General features: G+C 42.2%; 1 protein-coding gene across 2 annotated transcripts in view; it reads right to left on the reverse strand.

The window, feature by feature from the left end:
* The window catches only part of ARHGEF26 (Rho guanine nucleotide exchange factor 26), a 108,652-nt gene that overhangs the window by 22,930 nt on the left and 59,949 nt on the right, over nucleotides 1–25,773 (reverse strand). For both annotated transcript variants that reach the window (XM_032787399.1, XM_032787398.1), the window contains exons 11-12: nucleotides 16,840–16,994; nucleotides 1,649–1,858 (exon numbers count right to left, since the gene is read on the reverse strand). In XM_032787399.1, the coding sequence (XP_032643290.1) occupies nucleotides 1,649–1,858; nucleotides 16,840–16,994 (365 nt within the window). The remainder of the gene's footprint in view (nucleotides 1–1,648; nucleotides 1,859–16,839; nucleotides 16,995–25,773) is intronic.

The raw sequence follows: 25,773 nt of genomic DNA on the forward strand, positions 1-25,773 counted from the left end.
TCTTCTGGATTAGAAAGATTTGGTGCAATTTAGAGGCAATTTGGCTATCAGAACGATCCACTGTTATTGAGCAGAGTGTCAGCTGGGCTTAGAGTACATTGAAGGCCGCAGCCGGTTTGTGTGTAGATGCTGGGGAAAAGTCTGTGGCGAAGGAGGAGGAAAGAGGGCCATGGAAAGGAGTGCGTATTGTCCAAAGAAAGGTCCTGCCATAAGTCAGTTCCCTTTTCCAGTTGCCAAACCCTTCAAACATACGCATACCAGAGGCATACAGCCCTAATCACACACCTTTCCAGCTGCTAAACCATACCACTGAAAGTAGTCATCCTATACTCTAGTCACAGATCTCCACAAAACCTAACCGCCCGCAATGAATTATGCTAATGCCAAACTGCAGATAGCTACATATTACCATTATCTCAAGTATGGATAAGTTTGCAACAAAGTTCTCTTTCACTGGTGCAGAAACTGTCTCTAATGCACTCCACAGATTTTTGTAATGTACAGATGTCACGTAATATCTCAGGCTAACATTTTGTATTGCTCTTTAAATATGGGCTGTATCTTGAGATGGGTTAATATTACATAATTAGTAAATTTGCATACACACTCAGAGCCCAGGAGCATCCATATAGTTTCTTTGTCTTGTTCTAAGTTTACCATGGCTCCAGTCAAGTTACCGATCTGACTAGTGAGATGCAATTATATGAGCTTAAGCAGTTCAAAGAACAGATATTCTGATTTGAAAAAGATAAAAAAACCTACATGTACAGAACCTGGAGTGGAATTCACTTGATACATATGAGAGAAAAATACAAATTTTCCCAGGAGGCAAATTCAAGTGGCACTATAATGGCTCCCTTAACTGTTATGGGTTGAATTTTGCATATTCTTTGTTTCTACGCCATTTTGCTCCAACACATTATAAAATTATAATAAATAGTGAATCCAACACTTAAAAACCACAAGCAAATCACATACTGTACATACTTTTAAAATCTTATATGAGTCAATAATATGCAGCTTACTTCTATTGTAAGATAAACAGGCTAAGTTATTATATTTGACCAGTACATTGTCTAGTAGAGTGGGTCTGGAATTGAAAATGCTGTTTCAATGAAACCAAAATTTTTGGTGGGAAAGGGTCAGTTTCATCAGAGTCAGACAGCAATAGCTGCATCCTATAATAGTTGATAGCCCAGTGGTTAGGGCACTCACCTAGGAAGTGAGAAAAGCAGGTTCAAGTTCCTGCTCTGCCTGATTCAGACTATTGGGTATTCTGGTGTTAGTCTCTCTCAGCCTCTGTTCTTTTCACAAAAAACCTCAATGTAGAATGGGAAATTTTTTGAAATCACAAAATGTGTCACAGGATGGGAAAACGGCTTCTGGCCCAGCCCTACTGTCCAGTGCAGGAAGTGTAATGGCTTACACTGTCCTGAGTTATCTGGGTCTGGCAGTAGTTCCATTTTGTTTTGTTACTTTGACCATTACAGTTGAGGCCTGTTATCAAGATGCTGTTTTTTAGACTTGCTGAACAAACAACAGAGTAGAATGAAAGGACTCTATGCTCCAGCACTCTAGCTAAAAGAAAAATGCCTCAAATGGGAGGAGAGGGAAGGAGAGTTGGAGAAGTTTTTAGTTATCTACTTACTGAGTCTCAGTCCCCAGTAGCATCTCCACCTTCTCTCCTGCGTGGTTGCTAAGGACAGTTAATCTGAAGAGGTGACTTGTAGAGCTCTGCCGAGAGTACAGCATAGTGGAACTATTCTTTACCGGTGAGGAATTCAGCTCCTCACTGTCACATTGTTCAACCAACAGCTGGTCCCTCAAGGAATAATCTGTGACATTGTAGCTCTCCTCACTGCAAAACAAAGAAAAAAACCCAACACTTTTGCTCAGAGTAAACAATTCTCCACTAAACATGTCCAGAAGCAAATTCAGGAGTAGCACCCATTTCCCAGGCTTTTCCACGGCACATAATTATTCTGACACTTTCAGCCCTTTAGCAACATTTTTTCCTCAAAAATTTACAAAGCATCTGCTTGTCAAAGAGGCAAAAGAAATTAATCTTTGTGCTTTAAGGCATTTCAGTGAGCAACACAGTTTACACAGCTTTGATACTCTTTGGGTGATGTAAGCTTAGCTTACTCCATAGCAAATGGAGAATAATGTCTTCTGGTTTATTTTCTGTAATTCCTAAGCAATACCTGACATCCAAAAGCAACTCTTCGTTTTAGAATATGCTTTACTAGAAGTTGCACACTTTGTTGCTTCTGTAGGCTGAGCACACCACACACACCAGGGGCTCTTTGCATACCCCGCTCCCCAAGCTCTCTGTTTGCCACCCCTACCATTTACTTCTATTTCAGGGACTCCTGGCAACTTCCACCCTCATGCCAGGGACCCTGTGCACCTCCCCTTCCCCCACACCAGGGGCTCTCTGTCCCCGCCATCGCCCATACAATTGTCCCTCACACTTCCCACCATTGCGGATCTCTGGCTGCCCCTTCACAGCCCTCTTTTCCACCACACTAGGGTCCCCCATTGTTCCACCACCAGGGGTTCTGCATGCCCCCCCCCATTCCCATTTTCTTTCCCCTGCCCACTCAGCATGCACCCAGGCCCCCAACAGCAGGGCTCTCCATTCTCTCCCACTGCCAGACCTTTTGTTTCTGTGTTCACCCCCCATTTCTCCCATGGCTGCATCCTCCATTCTCCCCCAACCATGCCAGGGGCTCTCTGAGCATCCCCATTCCCTTCCCCCCCCCCATCGTTTTTTTTCCTCTCCCCCTTTCTGGCTCAGAGAGAAGTCATTCAGAGTGTCAATTTTTTTTAACTGTATTAGGAGGCTGAGTAAAGCTAAGCTGAGCTGGAGGGTGTTATGCTGGAAGATGTTAATTGTTGCCATCTTTGATCTACAGACAATTACAAAGGTGGCTGAAGCTCTCTGTGTGCTAACCAGATGCCCAGGGTACTGTGTTCCCTCATTACTCTCATTTGGTTGTTTTTTTTCTTCTTCATATTTTCACTAAAATTTTCACTCAATGATTCCTAGGACATTCTCTGAAATTTTGGACTTAATTAGATGCAGCATTCAAAAGTTATCACATTACAAAAACAAACAGAGAAATGCCACTGAACCCATTAAACAGAATATACTTTCCCCAATTCCATTTTCCAAAAGCACAAACTCCTGCATTTATAATGGATTGTGCAATATAATAAACCTGTATTTAAAAAGGAGGTGGCAGAAATAATGCTTTTTTGTTAAGCTTCTTGTTAATCTGCATTGTGATACAGGAGGGCCAGGGAGCAGTGATAGAGTGCTAGAGGGGAAATATATAAGCTCAAGGCAGGGTTCCCTAGAGACTAGGGAGAGTGGCTACAGGTTAATTGGAGCACCTGCAGTCAATTAAGGCCCTGTCAGGAACCTAATAAAACCCCCTGCTTCAGCTTCAGGCAGTTGGGGGGTGGGGGGGGAAGGAGAGAGGACTGGAGCTTGGAGGTGTGCTATAAGACCTGAAAGATCAGAGAACTGAAGTAAGGGAGACCCTGCCCCAGCAGGAGAGGGAGACTCCCTCCCCCAGTCTCTAAGGAGCAAAGGTACCCACCCAAAGGGGAGGAGGGTAAGAACCCACAGGGGTTGAGAGGCGCTGGGGCTCAGAGTGAGGAGCAAACCCAGACCCCTCCCATGCTTCAACTCCCTGGGCCACTAGCGGTGCCCTTGGTGTCCCAAGAGCAGGGGCAAGGGGTAGCATCCTAGCCTCTGCCAAGAAAAGCACAGGACCCACCATACTAACATTGACCATCTTGTTACAGCATGTACAGGAGCTCGACCACAACCTATTTTTACCATGTTTCAAAACTTGGTATATGGCCATTAATGCCATTATGGCTTCAAGCAAATGGTTGATGACTGCTGTCACCTATTCTTCTCACCTCGTACTGGTCTTGCTGAAATTTAGCATAGTAATGCATATCTTTTAGACACATGATCTCTTTTCCAATATGAGAAATAAAAACATACTATTTATTGAAGTGAATACAAAAAACAAGACCACTGCGTGTGCTCGATAACTGCACTAAAAGTATTCAAAGACATACTGACAAGAGGTAGAGCTCAAAAGCTCCACTTTATCTTACAATGCTTATTATGGAGTGGCTTTGGGGAAGAAGGTGGGCAAGGATGTGTCGTCTGAATTCTATAAATATATGTATTTTAAGATACCACTTTTCTTTTTTTTTTCCTTTTTCTTTTTTTTTTAAGTGATACTCAAACAATACAATGCATGTACCTCCCTGCAGGCTCTGAAAGCAGCTGTTAACTGACAAACACTCATTACACTGCTAAGCATATTCCTGACAAAAATAATGAGTGGATTCTGGGCAAAAGAACTAATAAGCTATGGCTGCCTACAAATAAATACACCACAGCTGTCGGCTAACCAAACACATTGGGCAATAGACATTTGGAAACAGAAGAACTCAGGACCTCTTCTCAGTCAGGTAAGGATAGGTTGCACTAGTTCAGATGGTGGGAGGTGGGAGGTGTAGAGGGGAAAACACACACAAGAAGATGTGGCATTCCATATAGTAGTGGGTGGTGAAGCGTGCACGCACGCACGCGCAAGCTGTTCATTACAAACCAAGGAAGCAAAAAAAAATGAAGCACCATTAGCATCTGAAGTACTACTCTGAATCATATTCCAGGATTATTTGGACAAGCAATAGCATTTTTATATATATTAAAAATTTCTGAATTACTTTTGTTTAGGGTTACTAAAATGGAAAAAAAATGGATGCCATGAAGAAATACAATTTTAAAAAATCTGTTACCCAAGCACCAAGACTTAAAAACTTACACTCCTTCTCCTTAAACAATTTAGTCATTCATCTTCCTAAACCTGAACTACTCTAGCTAATCAAGAATCTCTCTCTGCTGGGTCTTCAGCTGTTGTGTAAGAGAATGCCTGGTCAGGTCAACTTGTTACTTGAGGTTTCTGTATGCTGTCAGTAAACAGTTACTTCATCCCCTCCTGGCCTCCAATCCATTAACATTTATCTGACAACAGGTGCCTGAACAGTCGAATCTCCAGACATCTTCAGAAACATGCCTCAGCACTCCACACTGTGAATACAAGCAGGTTTCTTTTATATTTGTCGTTTCAGCCAACTTACTTATTTATGTCCAATTAATGTAAAGAAATGCTAGAAAAGCCTTTCAAGGAGAAGTTCATCTTAATGACATTTCCAGTTCTTTAAACTGTTTACCTGCGTTCAGCTACCAAAACATGATTTAAGGAGCATTCGAAAGAATTTGCACCACTTACTTTGGAAACAGAATTGCTCAGCTAGAAAAAACACAAATTGAAAGCCTTTTTTCCTTGCACTGGATAACGTTGAGTGTATTTCCCGTAATTGTCTTACATGTGATTGTAAATTCACCAGCTGTTCATCAAGATGAGTTACTTTTGAAAGGCAGCTGATAACCACCTAGCTCTATCAGTTTCAGTAAGCCTACTCTGGATTGTAAACTGTGACAAGGCCCCCACTACTAAAACCAGGCAGGATCATTTTTCAGATTTATTGTCCCCAAAGGCCTGATGAAACTAAGAAAAATCCCAAATCTGGTAATCTTCTGTACAGCAGCACAGAAAAAAAAAAAGATCCTACGGTCAGTATATTTCTTAATTGTTTCTGATTGTGCAGGAAGAAATTCTCCTTTTAGTTCAAACCAGTAGTATTTATAGTTATACTAACTATCCTGGTATGGACTACTAATCCACGAATTAACCAGTCACCAATATGTGAACCAATTAGATACTAACCATCTAGCAATAAGATACGAATAGAAGCCAATAATAATTTTAGGTTTCACAGCAACTGATCTGTTTAATTTCAGAATGTTTGCTTTATTCAACTCTCCTTAAACAGATAATCCAACGGAACCATCACTTTTTCAGAGACACTCTCTCTCTCTCTCTCGTAAGTCAAAATCCACACTACAGCTTAGTCACGTCACAACTCCACTTATGGCCTGTGGGGTACAATATGAGTTGCACGGCTCCACTGAGGTACAATCTATTCTGTAGGTTTTTCCTTATTGCCTGCAGTAAAGAGATACTACTATCCACTTCTGTTAATAGCTGAAGTCTGTAAAACAAACTGACTCAGGATAATAGGTGGAAATATACAGAAAACACCACCTTTTAAGATGAATTTTACCTATTTTATTTCATAAGAATGGCCATAAATCCTTATCAACTCAACAGTATAATAGTAAATGAATCTACATTCATATGGAGTAATGCATTTTTAATCGACTTCAGAATATTTGCTACAATGGAACAGAGCAAAAGTCCACTCTGTCTCAAAGCATGAGCCATTCTTGATGCTTTAGTGCCCTGTGAAGCACTTGGGCCATTCTTTTCTGCTCTACATAGTGAATAGTTCATGACTGAAATTTGTGAATTATTAGTCCCTGCCAGCATAATTTATGTAACTATGAATATTCTTCTTATTCACTTACTGTGATTGTTTACACACATTTTTTCTTTTGTTCTGCACAATCTCCAAACACTGATTTTATAACTCTGTGAGAACAAATTTCTCAGATTTAGGGATTGAACAAAGGTCTGTTTGCATTATGTTCTGGTACCTCCATATAGTGTGTTTTGCCCCTACTCATGTTGACAGATATACATCAATTCACAAGCATGTGCACCGTCCAATAGAAGATGGCAGACTGAAGTCATTCATTGCCTGAAAATACTGGATACAAGCCCTGACAAAAATCACATAACTATTTAGCACTAAAAAGATTAAACAGCAACTCAATCAACATCCCATTTTGGATTATTTAATATCTATGTTCACCTTTTTGAGAAGAAAGTAACGTTGATCTGCTTATTTCCAAGCAGTTCTTTCAAGCTTTCTTCTCTAAGCAGTAAATCACACAAAACTGACAGAGTACAGCCCCAAGCTATAAGATTTTACATCGCACACTATCAATCATATTATTGTACAACCATGCAAGATAAAATCAGCACCTAGTCAAACCAGAACATATGGTTTATGCTTCTTCACTACACAACTAGAGATCCCCTCCCCTTTTTACTTTTCGGATTGATTTTTTTTTTTTAAAGTAACTTCTCTGCTCAACAGAATAAAAGAGGTTTTTTAAGATTCATTTCAAATTCTGGAAAGCCACTTGGAATATATCATTGACTAACAGCTCTGCTTTCCTTCTTTCTGCTTTTTGAATTCAACCAAAATATCCAATTTAGATGCTGTCAAGGTTCAGAAGGTGTTGAACTGCACAAAATCTCACTGTAAACTCGAAATGTTTAAAAATACTTATTCTCTGTCCAAACAAAGTCTCAGTGAATTAAGTGACTGTTTTGTTGTAGGACTATGCCAATTATTTTAATATAATTAAATAAAAAAAACTGATATCTTCTAGATAAGCTTCCTCTAAGCAGTGGCAGGACACCGTGCCCTAAATCATACATTACCATTGTACAAATCAATGTAAGCAGTACTATATAATAAGAGGTATGCAAGCCAACAAAGGCATCAACCTGGTTCTGGCTTATCTCTATGTCTACGGAACACTATAAGCCAAAGAAATGCCAACTTAGTGAGTATGTTCTTGCAAGGATAACGGCCTTATATAGCACTCCATGTGTTTTCTTATGAATAATTGTTTTGGACAGATTCCATCACTTGGCATGAGCTTTAACTTGGAGCTGCAGCACATTCATTTGTTGTAACTAGCCAGATCTATAATCTGAACCAGCAGTTCTCAAACTGTGGGGCGGGACCCCAAAGTGGGTCTCAACCCCATTTTAATGGGGTTGCCATGGCTGATGTTAGACTTGCTGGGGCCTGGGGCGGAGGAGGGGCTCAGGCTTTGGCTTCAGCCCTAGGCACTGGGGTTCAGGTTACAGGTCCCGCCGCCTGGGGTTGAAGCCCTGGGGCTTTGGCTTTGGACCCCCATCCTGGGATCATGTAGTAATTTTTGTTGTCAAAAGTGGTTCATGGTGCAATGAAGTTTGAGAATCCCTGATCTGAACCATCATTCTAGTGCTACTGTCTTCCTTCTACTTTATTTTGAAAATATGAACATGGTAAGCATTTATGAATTAGAAATATAACAGCAATGGTGCAAGCAGTTTTTGTTTCGTCTGTCTACTGAACAAGTAAAAATGTCACTAAAGTATGTTATTTTGCAGGACTGTAGGAAATCAAAGAGTTTTAATTTTTAATATTAAGTCTCATGGTATTAAGAACAGAGTATACAATCAATGAAGCATATGGCCTCATCTCAAAAGATGGATTTCCTCTCTTGCAAAAATATAGCTTCTTTTTGTGGGGGAGGGAAGCTAAAGAGATATTTACACTCTACTGGAGGGCTGGACCTCCCAATTTTAGGACCTCCCTATTTTAATAGTACTCTATATTTGTATAATATTATGTAAAGTATAGCTGCTTAAACTAACATTTGCATGATACCTTACTGCTGGCTGTCTCTATAGGAAAATACAGAATTTAATATTTTCAATTCAAGCCAGATTCTTGATCTTGATAGTTTTACACTAGCATAAAGAAATTCCTTCTGATTTACACTAGTGTAAACCAGATCAGTCAGACCCCACATCTGTTTTGTCCGCAAGGAGTGAGAAACAGCTGCAACTGCTAGACAGAATGAAATTTCAGTTTTTGCACTAAAATTAACACACACAAAGTTAATTCCCTGAGGAAGCAGTGTGTATTGCAAAGAAAGACAGAGATAAGCACAGCTGCATTCTATTGGGATTGTCATATTGGTGCACTAAACAATTAATATGATTCCACCTCTTAAAAAAAAAAAAAACAACACACCAACCACCCCTCATTCATCACAAATCTTAAAATGCCACTTGCAACCAGAAAGTAGCAGTGCTGACACAGACTGACAAAATATACAGATAAGTAAAACTTCAAAAACTACACTATAGCAAGCAATTTTAATGATTTTTTTTTTTTTAAAAAGCCAATTCCAATTTTCAGTTAGATTGTAATTTGCAAGTTAGTTTCCTAGGCACCAACTCAGCAACAATACAGTATTTCCCACAGCAAGCAAGCTCATATAAGATTGTAGAAGCTTTCATGGATATATGAGACAAGGAAGCCAGAACTATTGTGTTGCTAAACTGGACCTCCTTAAGATTTGAAGAACTAATTTTAATCCCCTAGATTGAATAATATTTTTCCAATATTGGAAAATTTCAGTAAATGTTTTTTTTTTTGTTTTTTTTTTTAGCGACATGCAGTTTAAGAGTTATGAGCAGCTTCCGCTTTTCAACAGGTAGGCAGTTAAATTATTAGTTTTTGCAAGACCCCACTATAATTTACCAAGAAGCCCCAAGCCGCCAGCCCCCACCCCACCTCTTCCTGCCCCCACTCCACCTCAGACCCCACCCCTTCTCCCAAGCACCCACTCCACCTCTTCCACCCATTTCTGCCCCCTCCCCAAAGCAAGCCCCATCCCTACTCCTCCCCCTCCCCCAGCAGCGCCTCCAGCACACCATGGAACAGCTGATCACTGAGGTTGGAAAGCACTGGGAGGGAGAGGGAGGAGTTGATTGGTGGAGCTGCTGGTGGATGGGAGGCATGGGGGAGGGGGAAAGGGAGCTGGCTGCCTGTGGGTGCTAAGCACCCATTGATTTTTTTCTGTGGTGCCTAGGCAATAAATATGTCCCAAGACCGCCCAGAAGTCTCCAGTAAAATCATGGGGGGAGGGGAGGAAAGAGATTTGACAATCCTGATAGTTCTAAGGTAAAAGTTTAGTGCACTGGATAAGGTACACTACATGTTAGGATAGGCATGTGTGGGATCCAGGGATCTTGAAAGGTGTGTGGTGTTGATCCTTGTTGCAGTGGAGATGTATCTGCAAGTTTTGCATCTGCTGTTCTGGCAGGGTCTGGTGCTGCTTTGAGAGTTGGTGTGTCCTGGTATGCGGGGAGCTTGCTTCCAGTGATGAGCTTGGAGAGACTGTGGGGGGAAGGGGTTGTTTGAAGGTCAGAAGTGGGGGTTCAGGAAAGAACTTTCCTGAACAAATGCCCCAACAACTATGGTGCTGACCAGAGACGCCGTGACCCAGTACTGGGTACCCACAGTTTGAAAACCACTGGAATAAGACATTAGTTCACCCTCCTGGCCTCTCCAGTATCCTGAGACCAACACAGCTACAAATACACTATATAAGTAAAAAACCCTGGAAAATGTACAGTAAACAAACACAAATTACTCCTTCACTCTTTCAAATGGGTCTTTTGAAACTAATAAAAGGTAAGTACAAATGAATCTGTTATTTTAGCTTATTACCATTAAGAATACCTGCAAGTTCCACACTGAAATCTTTAGTATTTCATTACAAAAGTTGCTTCCTTTTGTTTGTGTTGAGGTATCTACTTGCCTATTTAACTAGGAAAATGAGGTTTTTCCTTTCTTTTTTTGGCATCTGGTGCACAAACCCAGTTTTGCAAGCAGCTGTGAACAGGTAACATTCCAAAGTATTATTTAACCTTTGGGTGGTTTCCAATTTATGAAGTCCAGCTGCCATTCCATTGCTAAGATTATCTCAGGAGTTGACAAGCCATGCAGCCATTAAACAGACATGATTTTAGTGGTATCTTTAGGAGATTATAGAAAGTGAGCAGAAAACATTTAATAACTCTTTATCCTCACTAAAATAGAGGTATCCCAGCAGTTTGAGAGAAACCTTTTAATAATCTTCAATATTGCCAAGTAAGGGGTCTTTTTTGAATGGGTGAATAAAGAACCATCTGCTTCAACTATAGTTAAACATGGCATGAACTCACTACTTCTTGAGTAGAAAGAGAGGACTATAGCATGCCAGCTCAAATGCAGCCACTCCATATTGAAAGCTGGAATCCCTAACCAGACCTTCTTGACCCCTGGACTGTGTGCATAGGAGCTATCTGATCCAGGTAGTTCAAGAGGGAGCTCTGTTCTATCCTTAGCAGAATACTGCTAGAGCGTACACTTCCAGGCTTTAGTGAGAAGTTATAGGGATGCTCCTGCAGACAGTTCATTTTCTGAGCTCTCTGACTGGTTGGGAAAATGTAGGTTATAGAAACACTGTGATAAATGGCAACATACGAATATAATTATCTAAACATAGCAATTCCATAACAGTGCCTCAGGTCAAGTTCAGAATGGATATGTTTTATACACACAGTTGTAGCAAGGGGAGAGGGGATGGCCCTGAAGTTCAATCTGGGAGGAACACATAAAAGAAAGATTAATGTTACCTAGCAAAAATATATAGATTTCTATTGAGGTACCATTATTTTAAAGCAGCACTGTCTATATCTCAGGTGTCATGTAAACCTTTTTATAGGTAGATTTTGCCTCCCTGAGCTATTTATGTAAAACCACATAAAATATTTGGTTTCTGTAGAACTGAATCTTTCATTTTAAAAAACCGCTTGCTCTCATAGTTGTGAAGAAAACCTTCAAGATGTGACCCAAGTACAGCCAATAAGTGTGGTCTACCTGACAAAAAAAACCCCTGAAATAATGGCTCAAGAGACAAAGGGTGTGAATTCCTCTGTCCCCTCGGATGTTTAAATTTGAAGGGTCATTACTGGACTTTAATGTGGATGTGAACCAGTACATTAGCAATCATGTTAGTAGATGGAATAGGGATGAGGATGAGTGTGAAGCACAGGGGACTAGAATTTGGCGTTGCTGCAGGAAGGAAAACACAAGAGGAAGAAGAAAAGAAAAGAAAGAAGGATGGGAAAGGTAGAAAAGTAAAAAAAATAGTGGTGGTAATTTTTCTCATTGAGTAATGATGAATACAACATATACTGAATACATATATAACGATAATAGCTGAATATTTAGCTGTTACTAAGGGCCACTGTCTACCACTAAATCTTTGACATTAATGGGAGAGCTACCATGCATGGTGGTTAGTGACTGGCGCTAAAGTTACACTCCAGTCCATCGACCATAAAAGTCGGATTTGAGTCTCTCCAAGAGTTGAACACCCTGGATACATACATCACATGTTCCATCACGCGTTCAACAGATAGAAATCATAAAGGTTGTATTAAGAAGGCCAGAAAAGTTTACGTAAAAAAAATCCATGTGAGATTTTTACATTAAAAATGCAGCTCTTGTCTACGTCCTGGATGACTCCACAGAAGCTGGAGAATAAACTGAATCAGGAAATCACAAGAAGCTGAATGCTAAACAATGGAGAAAGGATGGAATTTTTAGCCACTATTTAAAGCTCTGGGCCAGAAGGTAAAAAAAGATGCTGGATTCAGAATATACCATATATACTTGATCATAAGCTGGTTCGTTTATAAGCTGACTCCCTGCCTCCCCAAGATGGATAAGTAAAAATAGAAAAAAATGTATAACCTGTTCATAAGCCGACCCTATAATTCAGAGGTCAGCAAACTTTGGCTCCTGGGCCATCAGGATAAGCCACTGATGGGCTGAGATGGTTTGTTTACCTCGAGCGTCTGCAGGCACAGAGGTAAACCTAAGTAAACAGTGTCCTGGCATGCCAGCTGCTTACTCCGACGGGCCGAGACATCAACTGGTGGGGAAATTTTTTGGGGGGAGAAGCTGGGAGTCAGGGGAGTAACCCCTGTGACCACACTCAAATGACCCCACCCCTAGCCTGGGACCACCACACTCTACCCATCCCATCCCTTCCCACCTTATCTGGGAGGGCCAGGGGAGGATGTCTCTGGCCTGGCTGGAGCTGCTCCAGCAGGCCGGGCCAGGCGACGCGGCCGCAGCCTGTTCTGGGGCAGGGGGGGAGGCTGGGCCAGGCGGCGCGACCGCAGCCTGCCAACCCCGGAGCTGCAGCTGCTTCAGAGGCTGGGGGAGAGCAGCATGGCCAGAAGCAGAGAGACTCTGGCCCAGCCTCTTCCCTTCTGTCGCTGCTGGCTGTGCTGCCTCTCCTTGCTTCCTCTGTTGGGGGGAGGGGCTGTGTCCCACCTCTTCCTCTCTATACCCGTTCATAAGCCGACCTCCTTCTCTGGTGCTTCCCTTTTTTACTAAAAAATTCAGCTTATGAATGACTGTCAATTCCCCCCAGGCAGGAGAGATGAGGAAGAGAATAATTCAGTTGAGGTATAAACAGTGCAGCCCAGGACTCTCACACTTTTGGTTGAAGGAACAGTGAAGAATGAAGCAGGTTCCCTCACCGGCCTTGTGGCTTTATCACTGGAAATCCATTTGGTGTTAATGCTCTATGGCTAAACGGAACCATGTCGCCAGCAGACCAGCTGCACAAAAGCACAGGGTCTCACTAGGTGTCTCCTGTGATCTGCTAGCTTCAAGGGCCAAAACGCCAGGCTGTTCTGCAGCAGACACTGCAGTGCCCTAACTCCTCACAGAACAAGCATGCTGAAGCTACTCTGAGTTTCCTGATTCTTTGTGATACACCGAAGAGTAATTGGGGCCCTAAGAGATCCCCAAAAGTGCATTTAATATTCTTATGCATGATTAGGCTGCACAGCAGCATGATGTTTAAAGCATAAGCCTCTAAAATATGTCAGAGCTGCATGGGATTTGGCCATATGATGCCCATTAAAGTGAGGGGAATTGGTTGCTAAATCCCATTCAGCTATTTGAGAACATAAATGTAGGTTGTTAAGTCTTACCATTACAAATACAGGATGAACTCAAACTAGGGGCTGTGGAGGGATCTGACTAGGAAAGTACTGTAGGAATGAAAGCATAAAACCCTATGTGGAGCATGCCTAAGTGTTCAGTATCATGAGGTTTCTTGACCTTTATCATCTTATAGCTAAATCAGACTGAACACACCGGAGTGCTTGCTCACTGTAATACACAAAGACAGTTCTTTTAATGATGCTTCTGTTATGTAAAACATTTGTAACTTGAAGTCTTTGCATAAAGATTTGAGGACTTCAGTAACTCAGCCAGAGCTTAGGAGTCTATTACAGGAGAGGGTGGGTAAGAGTCTGGGGCCTGTGATGTGCAGGTCAGACTAGATGATCACGATGGCCCCTTTAGGCTTTGAAGTCTGAGTCTAAATGTAAGTACTGCTCTACATGCAGAATATTGTTGGACCAACACTGCTTATCAGTTATCTGTGGGACTACTTTGACATATACCATCAATCCTGGCCTTTAAAGAATTTGGACTTAATCATGCCTCATTGTGCTAACTGAGCTCTACAAATATGGTTAACGACTTGGCCAGGGCAAGTGAAAATTAGCTTCAGGATACAGAGCGAAAAACTCATTTTGCACATTTTCAAGGAGCTGAATGATTAGGACTTATAATGCAGGGGTGCAACAGAGTGATTTTTATGGCAGCCGTGAAAAATGTATGTGAAACCCAAATATGCAAATATAAACACACAGTGTTTTAAACTTGAATATCACATTCAAAATATCCATGGTTACATCTTAAAAACTAGAGGAACTGTACCAATAATGTTAGCACAGTCATTAAATTATTTAATGTTCTAACAGTGTAGAAGCCAGTTCAAGTTTGCCTTTGAAAAACTGCATGGAAAGGATTTTTTTTTTGCACAGCTAAGGGGCAATGGATCATATAAAAGAATGTAATTAATAAGTTTGTCTGCATTTGTGCAGCACATATTTTGTGATCAGAATGACTGTGGTAGGATCACAGGAATCAATACTTTTCAACTTCATGTGTTTACTTAGAAAGATCTTGGTACAGTGAATATATAAACTCTATCATTAAGATCAAGTTTTCTTTACTGTAACTCATAGGGTCCACTGAGATATCACAGATTCCAACAGCTGGAAGATGTTATAAATCAAAAGCACCAGAGTTTGGAGACAATACATTATTACAAAAAGTTATCTTGGAAGCTGGGCAACCAAGCTATCACACAGGAAACCAATAAACAATGTAACAACACAGATAATACACTTTTTCATTGGTTTTCCAACTCAGAAGTTTACTTAGCTACCAGCACAATAAAATATTAACTCTAGTCCCCTGAGAACAGAAAGAAACATGCTGTTAAAAGATGCGTGGTACAAATCTGTGATGTGCTGCCAATGTTTCAAAAAGGGCTTCCATAAAAATGTTCCCTGTAGCCCAGGAGTGGGCAAACTTTTTGGCCCGAGGGCTGTATCTGGGTGGGGAAATTGCATGAAAGGCCATGAATGTAGGGCTGGGGCAGGGGGTTGGGGTGCAGGAGGAAGTGTGGGGTGTTGGAGGGGATACAGTGTGCAGGAAGGGGCTCAAGGCAAGGGTTTGGAGCGGAGGAGGGGTGCAGGGTGAATGAGGGAGCTCAGGGCAGATGGTTGGGGCAGAAGAGGGGTGCAGGCTGCGGCAGAGGGCTCAGGACACGGGGTTGGGGGGCAGGAGGGGGCCAGGATGCGGGCTGTGGTGCCACTTACCTGGAACGGCCCCGGGGTGGCAGCGGCGCACACCGGAGCCAGGGCAGGCTCCCTGCCTGCCTGCCCTGGCACCGCACCACTCCCAGAAGCGGCCAGCACCACGACCCTGAGGCCTCTGGGGTGAGGGAGGGAGGAGGGGCACAGCCCTTGCCTGTGGATACCTCCCCCGAAGCTCCCGTTGGCCACAGTTCCCTGTTCTCGGCCAATGAGAGCTATGGGGGGGGGGGGCGGTGCTTGCAGGCAGCGCAGAGTCCTCTGCTCCCGCCCCAGGGCTGCAGGGACATGGTGCCGGCCATTTCCAGGAGCAGTGCGTGACTTGTGGCACCACAGGAGTGGCAATTCAGCAGGCCAGATCCAGCCCACGGGCCATAGTTTGCATACCCTTGCTGTAGCCTGTGATAAACCTTGTGTCCCAGCGGTGTGCATACTACAGTGAACAGGCTAGGGAGAAATCTTGAACATAACCAAGAACTAAGGCAGCTGGAAGTGTTCACATTTTGTTTCTGAAAAATGCATAAACTACATCAGAATTATAGTATAATGCTCAATTGTACTGTTTGAAGCACAGGCTCAAGATTTTAGAAATCTTTTTTAAAATACCTGATATTTGGTCAACCCAAAAGCAAAATATTTGCTCTTCAAAACTATTTTTAGTAACCAGAGGAGAAAATAATCTCTGTCAGGAACGATACAGCAGCATCTGCAGAGGGCATGAACTCCATCAAAGGCAGAGGAATGACCGTAACGTTCCCTTCAATTTGGTGGTGGAATTTTAACAGGGTGCTCCCAGCAGCCTCCTCTATCACATCACTGACACAGATTCTCCATGAAAGAATAGTATGGAGAGACATTCCTGCTCTACATATTTATTTATCTTGCTAAAATGTATACCTTTGCCGAGTCACTATGATTGAATTGGATTTTCATTTCTTTTTGATCCCCAACCAATGCAATTCTGAGTATGGTCTGATGGAGAAACAGGAGAGACTCAAAAATGCCTCCTTAATTCATTCATTCTTTGTACAGGTACAGCATACCAAAATGTATGACTATAAAACTGTAGATATTTTGACTAAAAAAGTGTTAAGTGCTGCCAACATTTCCACTTACACAAGGTTCTGTTTTTGTGCTGCAAGCATATTATGCATAACCACTTCTTCTCATATCTTCCTCATTCACTCAAACATGAAAACGGTTTCTAAAGGAATAATCTAAAAATTCCTTGGGAACAATAAATTATACTTGAGGTAAATATTGAGTAAACTTAGCCAATGTGAAGCCAGGAAGTTTACATTCTCATTTCCCAAGGGTGACTCATGCAACATTCAAGACAATTGTGGCTTGTGTGTGAATCAAGAAATTAGACACACATGCAGTTTTATTGTGTTGAAGCCCTTACCTCTTCTTCTTTGTGATAATGAGGACATCATTAAAGAGGAAGAAGTACACTTGCTGCTTACTGGTCCTTTTAGAGAAGAGTCCAGTGTCTTCCACATATGCTGTTAATTCACCCCTTTTCACTAACCACCGGGAAGAGGAGACCAGTGGAAATGGCTACAAAATAAGAAATCAAGATTTTAATCATAAGTCACAAGTCTTCTGGGAGACAAAGGAGTATCAGGATCACTTGAAAAAAAAATGCATGAATAAACTCAAAACATAGAAAGAGGAGTATAGGTGTCAAATAGAGACTTCAAGATTCAAAGTAATGTACAATACAGGAGACACCTGCTAACAGTGGATGCTTTAGAAGTACTGGCTACCTTCACACTATATCTGCTAAAATCAATTGAAGAACAAACAGAATATGGAATTGAGCATGCTGTGAAATGGGAGCTAACAGCATATTTCCACCTAATGCACAACTAAGTGAATCTCTTAAGAAGGGCAGAAATAAAACGGTGTTTAAATATTCCCAGACCACAGTCTCTCTTAAAGCAGAATTAAAGTTACAAACAGAAAATTTACTAGATTAGAATACTGCAGTTACTAAAATACAAGAGCTCTGAAATTCAGTAGAGTCACAGCAAAGGTTAAAACAAAAGCAAATGTTGTATCTGAAAGTGAGGAAACAGCAAAACCCATGGCTATCAACACCTAAACATCAGAAAAAGAACAGTTACTTTCCCTGCTACAGGTTTCAGAGTAGCAGCCATGTTAGTCTGTATCAGCAAAAAGAACAGGAGTTCTTGTGGCACCTTAGAGATTAACAAATTTATTTGACCACGAGCTTTCATGGGCTACAGCCCACTTCATCAAATGCATAGAATGGAACATATAGTAAGAAGATATATATACATACAGAAAACATGAAATAGTGGAAGTAGCCATACCAACTGTAAGAGGCTAATTAATTAAGATGAGCTATTATCAGCAGGAGGAAAAAACGTGTAGTGATAATCAAGATGGCCCATTTTAGACAGTTGACAAGAAGGTTACTACAGTAACTGTGGCTCTTGGAGATAATGTTGTCAGGTATAGATCTTACAGTAGTGCACGTGCCCCATGTGCATGAGATCTTTTGAACAGCAGTCACTGGAGCCACACATGCCTCCTGATGTTCCTCCATGAGAGCAAAAAGGGCGGAGCAGCTGTGACTTTCCCTTAGTTCCCCCCAATTGCTGAGGACTCTGAAAAGCAGGGATGGAGGGTGGGCCGTGAGATCCAAACTGACTGTATCTTATCACTATTGTAGGGTACGTCACCCTTCTTTCTTCTCAAATGTGTGTCAGTATGGATTCCTTTGCAGTTGACAAACAGCATCCTCTAAATGGTGGGAATGAGGTGTTTCAGCAACATTAGTGAATTAACGATTGCAGCACCGCTCCCGTGAACTTGGCATCTGACCTGGCTGCCATTTCAAGGGTGTAATCTTTAATGAAGGTAAGTGAGTTGCTCCATGTTGCTGCCTTGCAGATCTCAAGTATCAGCATATTTTTGAAGCTGGATCAAGACACTTCCTGTGCCCTGGCGGAGCGCACCTTGATATTTGGAGGCACAGGACCATCGGCTATCTAATAGCAGGCAGAAACACACTGGGAGTATGACACTGAGGTGCCACGTGGGGTTGGGTCTCTAACGGGAAGGTAGTATGCAGAAGGGCTTTGAAGAAAATGGATACTGTTTGATATGAGAAGACTGAGCACAACTGTACCAGAATGTGACATGCCAACGTTAATACAAGGTGGACCTTGAGAGTTAAATGCTAGGCTAGACTGAAGCTCAGCACGTAGTCGAGGACTATATCTCAGGGTCTATACTCAGTCTAGATTCCGTCAGGTTACCCATATGGAAAATCTTTTTCATTTAGAGGAGTTCTGTATGAGAACTTCCTGAATTTGTATAGTGTCTGTCTGGAGCCAACAGATGAAGCCTGGCAACTGGAATCACATATGTGCATGCTGACAAGTGGCCTACTAGTCCTAAGCAAGCCTGCACCATTGTGATCGGATCAGATTTTATGGAATCTGTCACTGATTGAAGAGACTAGAACCTGTCCTCTGGTTGGTAGGCTCTTGCCAACTAAAAGTCTATGATAGCCCCTAGAAACTTCACCATCTGTGATGAGTGGAGAGAATTTCTCACAGTTCACTAGGAGGCCTAGCTGAGGAAACATGAAGAGGACACACCCTAGGGCTGTTGCAGTCTCCTGCTGAGACCTGCCTCTGATCAGCCAGTCTTCTAGGTAATGATACATGTGAATGCCCTATCTTCTTAAAACATGCTGCTACCACTGCCAGGCATTTTGTGAATACTCTTGATGGCATGGAGAGTCCAAAGGGCAATACCCTGTACTGGTAATGGTTGGACCATATTATGAATCTTAGGTATGTCCTCTGGGCTGCCTGGATAGCTATATGGAAGTACACAACCTGCAAGTCGAGAAGCATAAAACCATTCTTGAGCCTGAAGAGATGGGAAGATGGAAACAAGTGTTACCATCCTGAACCTGAGGCTGCACGTGTATATGTTGAGTCTTTGCAGGTCTAAGCAAGATAGGATGAAGATCCTCTTTCTTTCTGGGGCAAGGAGATACCATGAGTAGAAAGAAGCCTCTTCCCCCCCCAAATTCTGCTGGCACTTTCTCTATGGCTCTTAGATGAAGCAATGAGGCCATTTCTGTTTATAACAGGCTCCTGTGAGAAGGGTTGGTGAAGAGAGTGGGGGAAGTGGGGATGGTAGAAGGTAAGGAGTGAAATTGGATAAGGATCTCTAGCACCTATCTGTCCAACTTTATGGCAGACCATGCCTGGTGAATGGGGAAAAGTCGATTCCAAAGGTTGCATGTTCTTAATTGGCTCTGCTGTAGTTCCTGAAAGCCCTATTAAATTTCCTAACAAGCCACAGGAGCAGGGTACATCACTGAGAAGGAGGAAGATAGTGTTTCCAGCTTCATCTGGGCTTCTCTTTGGGAGGCTAATCGGGCTGTTTAGCATTGGGGTCTGGTAACTGTATAGTTTGCAATAAGGGGCTGGGGTATAGATCCCTATGGGGTGCAAGGTGGCCTCTGTGTCCTTTAAGGAATGTAGTGTGCTATTTGTGTGCTCACTGAATAACTCCCATCTCTTCAAAGGGCAGGTGGTTTATTGTAATTTGCACTTCCCTGGGAATGCCAATGTTTAAAACTATGAATCCCATCGCATTGTCACTACTGTGGCGATGGATCTAGCCAGTGTTTGAAACATCCATTGCAACTTGGAGGGCGTTTTAGCCACTTACTGGCCCTCTTTAACGATATCCTTGAATACATTTCCCTGCTCTCAGGTGAGAGCTTAGATAGAAAGTCTGTTAATTTATCCCAATTCAGGAAATTATTTGGCCAGAAAGATCTGACAATTTGCACCTGTAGCTGAAAGGAGGCAGAGGAGTAAGATTTCCTCCCAAACAGGTTGAACTTTGTTGAGTCTTTGTCCTTTGGGATGCTTTTACCGGATATGGATTTCTCCTGCACTACTGAGATGACAAAGGCGTGGGTGTACAAGTACTTAAAACTTTTTTTTTAAAAAAAGGTTCTTAATACCATTTTCCCACCCTTTCTGCAGCAGATGGTATAATGGCAGGTGTTTGCCACAGGGCCTCCGCAGGGTCAAGAAGTGCCCCATTTGTTGGAAGGATGATCCTGGGTGGGCCTGATGTTGATGGTACATCAGGTATCAGGTTTATCAGACCCATAAAGAATGATTAAGAGGGCTGACAGCTGAGTGAGAAAATATTTTTCAAGCATGTGAAGTGCTTTCTGGAAAGCACAAGGAGGCACAGGATGCATGCACGGCCCCAATGGCCACAGCTGTTCAAAAGACTCCAACCTTGCTTGCATGAGGCGCACATGCACCCACACTGGGATCCGTATTGACATCATCTCAAAGACTAACATGGAAATACTTGGGCTAAGTCCCAATATCTATATTAAAAAGGTTTCTGACAAGGATTTTTTTCCCTTTGATAATGAAAATGTTTGATATATATTTCTATTTCTCCTGTACATGACTTAAAAGTATTAATTTTCTTAGTTTTCTCCCTCTAAGAATAGTTATGAAAATTGTTGTAATTCTAGTTACTTGCATATATGCTTGTAAACTGTGTATAAAAACAAAAAATATAATGACCCTTATATGAACCAACAGGGGTTCTAGGACTATAATGTACTCTATAGATGGTTCCAGCAGGAAATCAGCCCCCACCAATTCAACACCCAGCCACAAGAATATGAGATACCTTCTGGGACATGGGGAATATGGAGAGATTCACTGCTGCAGAGTTTATAAACTGTACTAGGGAGAAACTCTGACTGCATTCTTGGTGTGAAAGGCAGACCCTATTGAAGTGAATGTCTAAACTAGGGGCGGGCAAACTTTTTGGCCCGAGAGCCACATCGGGTTTCTGAAATTGTATAGAGAGCCGGTTAGAGGAGGCTGTGCCTTCCCATACAGCCAGCCGTAGCCCGCCCCCCTGGACTCTTGCCCCATTCACCCCTCCCTGTCCGCTGATCGCCCCCAGACCCTCCGCCCCAACTGCCCCCCCGCCATACCATCCAACCCCTCCTCTCATTCCTGACTGCTCCCCACCCCAGGACCCCTGCCCCCATTAAAGCCCTTGTTCCATGCCCTCTAACTGCCCTGACCCCTATCCACACCCCTGCCCCCTGACCTCCAGCCTGAACTCCCCTGCCCTCTAGCCAACCCCACCTGCTCCCTACCTCCTTACTACGCTTCCTGGAGCACCAGTGACTGGCAGCGCTACAGCCACGCCTCCCAGAGTGCCAGAACAGGCAGCTGCGCAGCCTGGCTGGAACGAGCACAGAGCACTGGGTCAGCTGCGACTCTGCAGCTGCGCTGCCTGGCAAGAGCTCACAGCCCTGCCACCCAGAGCATTGCGCTGGTGGTGCAGTGAGCTGAGACTGCAGGGGGAGAGGGGACAGCAGGAGAGGGGTCGGGGCTAGCCTCCTGGGCCAGGAGCTCAGGGGCCAGGCAGGAGGGTCCCGCAGGCCACAGTCTGCTCACCTCTGGTCTAAACTCTCATTGACTTCAACTCTGTCTCTTCTGGAGCGTAAAAAATCACTGAGCGCGCCAGCCTCAGCTGCTCTCTATGAGACACAAATAATCTCTGAAGACCTAGCGAGAGATGCTGGGGCTGGGACCAGGGAAACCCAATGGCTCAGGGCAGACTGTGGCACTTATCAATCCTGCCTGTTCATGGTGTGTCTCTCTAGTCCCAGATGCCAAGGGATGCCTGAGCATGGTGAATGTGTCTGCTCCTGCACAACTTTAAAGCCCCATGTGAGTCACTGCTAAGTATCCTGAGGTGAGCGCTCATGCAGTCAACCAGAGACCCTGGGAGACTGGTTAAATTCTGGTAAAGTTACAGGTGGGTGGAGGGGGTGTCAAAACTGAGTTTATAATGGAAAACCAAACTTTAAATCACAAGGGAATATACCCTTTCACTAATATCCTTGTTTTTGATGATCAAATGAACCAGAATCAGTAAAGGAAATCTGAGATGTCTTTAATCCTCCATTACTGCGGCAGAATCCTAATACTGCTAACCATTTCCCATAGTCAATTATGAAATTTTGACTCTTACTATCACTATTCTATCACCATCAGTGACTGATTTTTCAGCTACTGAATTTCTCTGCACCTGAATTTAAACTTTCTTTGCTGCTGCTGAAACCCATGACCTGTCTTGTCATGTTTGACTAATGAAGACAACTGCTTTCTTTCGTCTCTAGAACATCCTTTAACCTGCTCGTAAAATATTTCTCCATGCAGCTGTCAGCCCTCACAATCATTCCTTATATGTCTTATTTTTCTGGCTTTTAAGTATTTTAGCTGCCCTTTCCTGAACTGTCTCCAGTTTGTCAGTATTTGTACTGTAATATTATATCCAAAAAAGAACACAGTATTTCAGCTGTGATCTCACTGGTGCAAGAATTAAAGGGTGAGAATAAATACATCCACAGTTATAGAGGCAACAGCTTTCTTCTTGCATACGAAATATATTACTGCATATGCCTTTTTAATGACAGTAAAATAATAAAATTGTTTACAAAGTGCCCTTCCTGCCTATGCGATATAACGTATAAAAGGCAATACAAAATACAGTAGATGTTGGGCCAGAATCTTGCTCCCCTCCTATGGCAGCTGCTTTTCACTTAACAAAACTTGCGAGTTCTTGTTCATGAGAACTTACCTTTTAAGTGTCCACAATTTTCTATTATCCATTAATTTAATCTCTTTTCTACTATTTCTTCCAAGTCATAAATATACTAAACATTGTTATGCCCTCCTTTAATTTATATATGGCACCACATAGGTGCTACTGTCCAAGCAGAGAATGAACCAAACCCCAATTGCTCTCAGTGGACCAGAGCGTGCAAACAAACTGGTTTCAGAGCACTGTAATTTCATTTATTTAAATGGAGATTATTCCAATTTACACCCTTGCAACAGAATAGAATTAGGTACTTTGTTTGGTTTTCTAACCAGATTTGTAACCGATTTACAATAATTCTAACCAACCTGCATTTCTCATTTTTTCCTATAAGAATATCATATAATTCCCTTTATCAGTAGCTATCTCACCTTGTCACTGTCACTTCTTTGTCACCTTGTTCAAACTCACATCCTATGCAAGGTCTAATTCAGTGGTTCTCAAACTTTTGTACTGATGACCCCTTTCAGATAGCAAGCTTCTGAGTGTGCCCCCCCCCCGAATAAATTAAAAACACTTTTATATTTAACACCATTATAAATGCTGGCAACAAGGTGAGGTTTGGAGTGGAGACTGACAGCTTGCCACCATGTCATAACCTCACAACCTTCTGAGGGGTCATGACCCCCAGTTTGAGAACCCCATGTTTAATTAGTTCTCCTAAGAAATGCCTCAGCACTGCAGAAAGTATTGAGTTTCATCATTACAAAATCAAAGTAATAAGTTTCCACAGTTTCATAGCAATATTTGGCTTGAAATTTTGGCTTAGTCTGACCCAGAAACTCAACCCACTCAGTGGTTTGAGCATTGGCCTGCTAAATCCAGGGCTGTGAGTTCAATCCTTGAGGGGGCCATTTAGGGATCCGGGGCAAAAATCAGTACTTGGTCCTGCTAGTGAAGGCAGGGGGCTGGACTTGATGACCTTTCAAGGTCCCGTCCAGTTCTAGGAGATAGGTATATCTCCTATTATTATTATTATTATTATTAAAACTCAGGGAAGATGAAATCATGTGAATCAAACCTAACACTAAGACAAACATCTCTTCCCATCTTTCTCCACCAAATTACCAAGACTCCAATTTATGTTGGAAGTTGGTCCAATTAAATATATTAACTCACCCATTTTCTCTCTTATCCTGAGACTGACACAGATACAACTAAATTAATGTGTCAATATCATGTTTTCACAACTATGCAAAAGCAGCACTTGAGTTTCAACAACTCTCTTTGACAGCAGGAGTCACAAAATGCGTGCTGGTCCAAATAATTAAATTCTTATTTCTGTTTAAAGGGAAAAAAAGCCTCTCACTTCCCCAATATGGTACATGAAATCTTAAACTGAATGACACTGAATAAATATCCTCTAATCTCAAATAAAAATTAAATCTTCAGGACAGGCAAACAGTTGAATAAGTACATAAAAAGGGAACTAAACCATTTTTGGAGTGGCTTTGGTTATTCAAGCTTCAGGAACCAAGTTAGATTGAATGAAACGTAACAATTCTAAGAATGTTATATGGGGGCCTAGAGATTATTTTACAGTTTAAACTATGTGTATTTCTAAGAATGACAGTCCCAAGATATTCAATTATTTTATACTTAAAAAGGGCTTAACACTTATTTGCTATTAACTCAAAATTTCTTTCTATGCCAAATAAATTCAGCATATGGTTTCCTAACTGGTTATATTCCAGAGAACACTTGCTTTGACTTCAAATATTTTTTTCTGTCAAAAATATGCAATGCTGAATGCAGAATGTCTTCTTCCTGTATATAACAAACAGGCTCAGCATAATAAAGTGTATTGAAACTATGCCAAGAAAAATCAGCTATTTACAATCCAACTGGCAAACTCTCAAACCACAGATAAATTCTAAACCACCAAGGAGTCATGTTTAAGATATACAGAGTGGTATTCTAACAAAAAAGCTAAAGAATAAAGTAGCTTTTATTCCCATGAAACTGATTAGAGGGGGAAGTTGCAGTATACATTCTAGAGGAGGGTACACTGTAAGAGATTGATCCTTCTGCCTAAATCAAGAACAACTGATTATGGACATCTTTTGTGGTGAAAATAAAGAATATAAACCATTTTCAAGGGCATTTTGAGAGACTTTTGGCTATAAAACTCCTAGAACTTGAAGGCTCTGGAATGACAAATCTGAAAAGCTGCTCTCCCAAATCTCTTGAGAATATTATCCTTAGGTCATCAGTGAACTTCATGTATACCTGTGGTAAGCGTCTGTCCCAAATCTGGACCTTAGCATCCAAAATTTGGGGGCTTAACATGAAACTCCCCCCAAGCTTATATCCAGCTTGGCTCTTATCTCGCTGCCACCAGATAGGATTTTGGCTCCTATCAGCCCGGGTTCCCCAAATATTCCTTGGGGGACCCCCTTTCTGGCCTCCCCAACTTCCCCTGGAAAGACCCCCAAGACTCAGACGTCTGAGTCTTACCGGCAAGGGAATTATCTACTTTCCCTCCCCCCTCCCTCTCAGCCGTTCTGCTCTGAGCAACCTGAGGGAGTTGATGTAATCTCTTTACATCACAATACCAAGAAAACCTGTCTCCGTCTTCCACAAAGAGACAAGCCTTAAACACCAGAGAACAGAGTTGATTCTC

This window comes from Chelonoidis abingdonii, chromosome 8 (genome assembly GCF_003597395.2).
Source record: "Chelonoidis abingdonii isolate Lonesome George chromosome 8, CheloAbing_2.0, whole genome shotgun sequence".
Lineage (NCBI taxonomy): Eukaryota > Metazoa > Chordata > Testudines > Testudinidae > Chelonoidis > Chelonoidis abingdonii.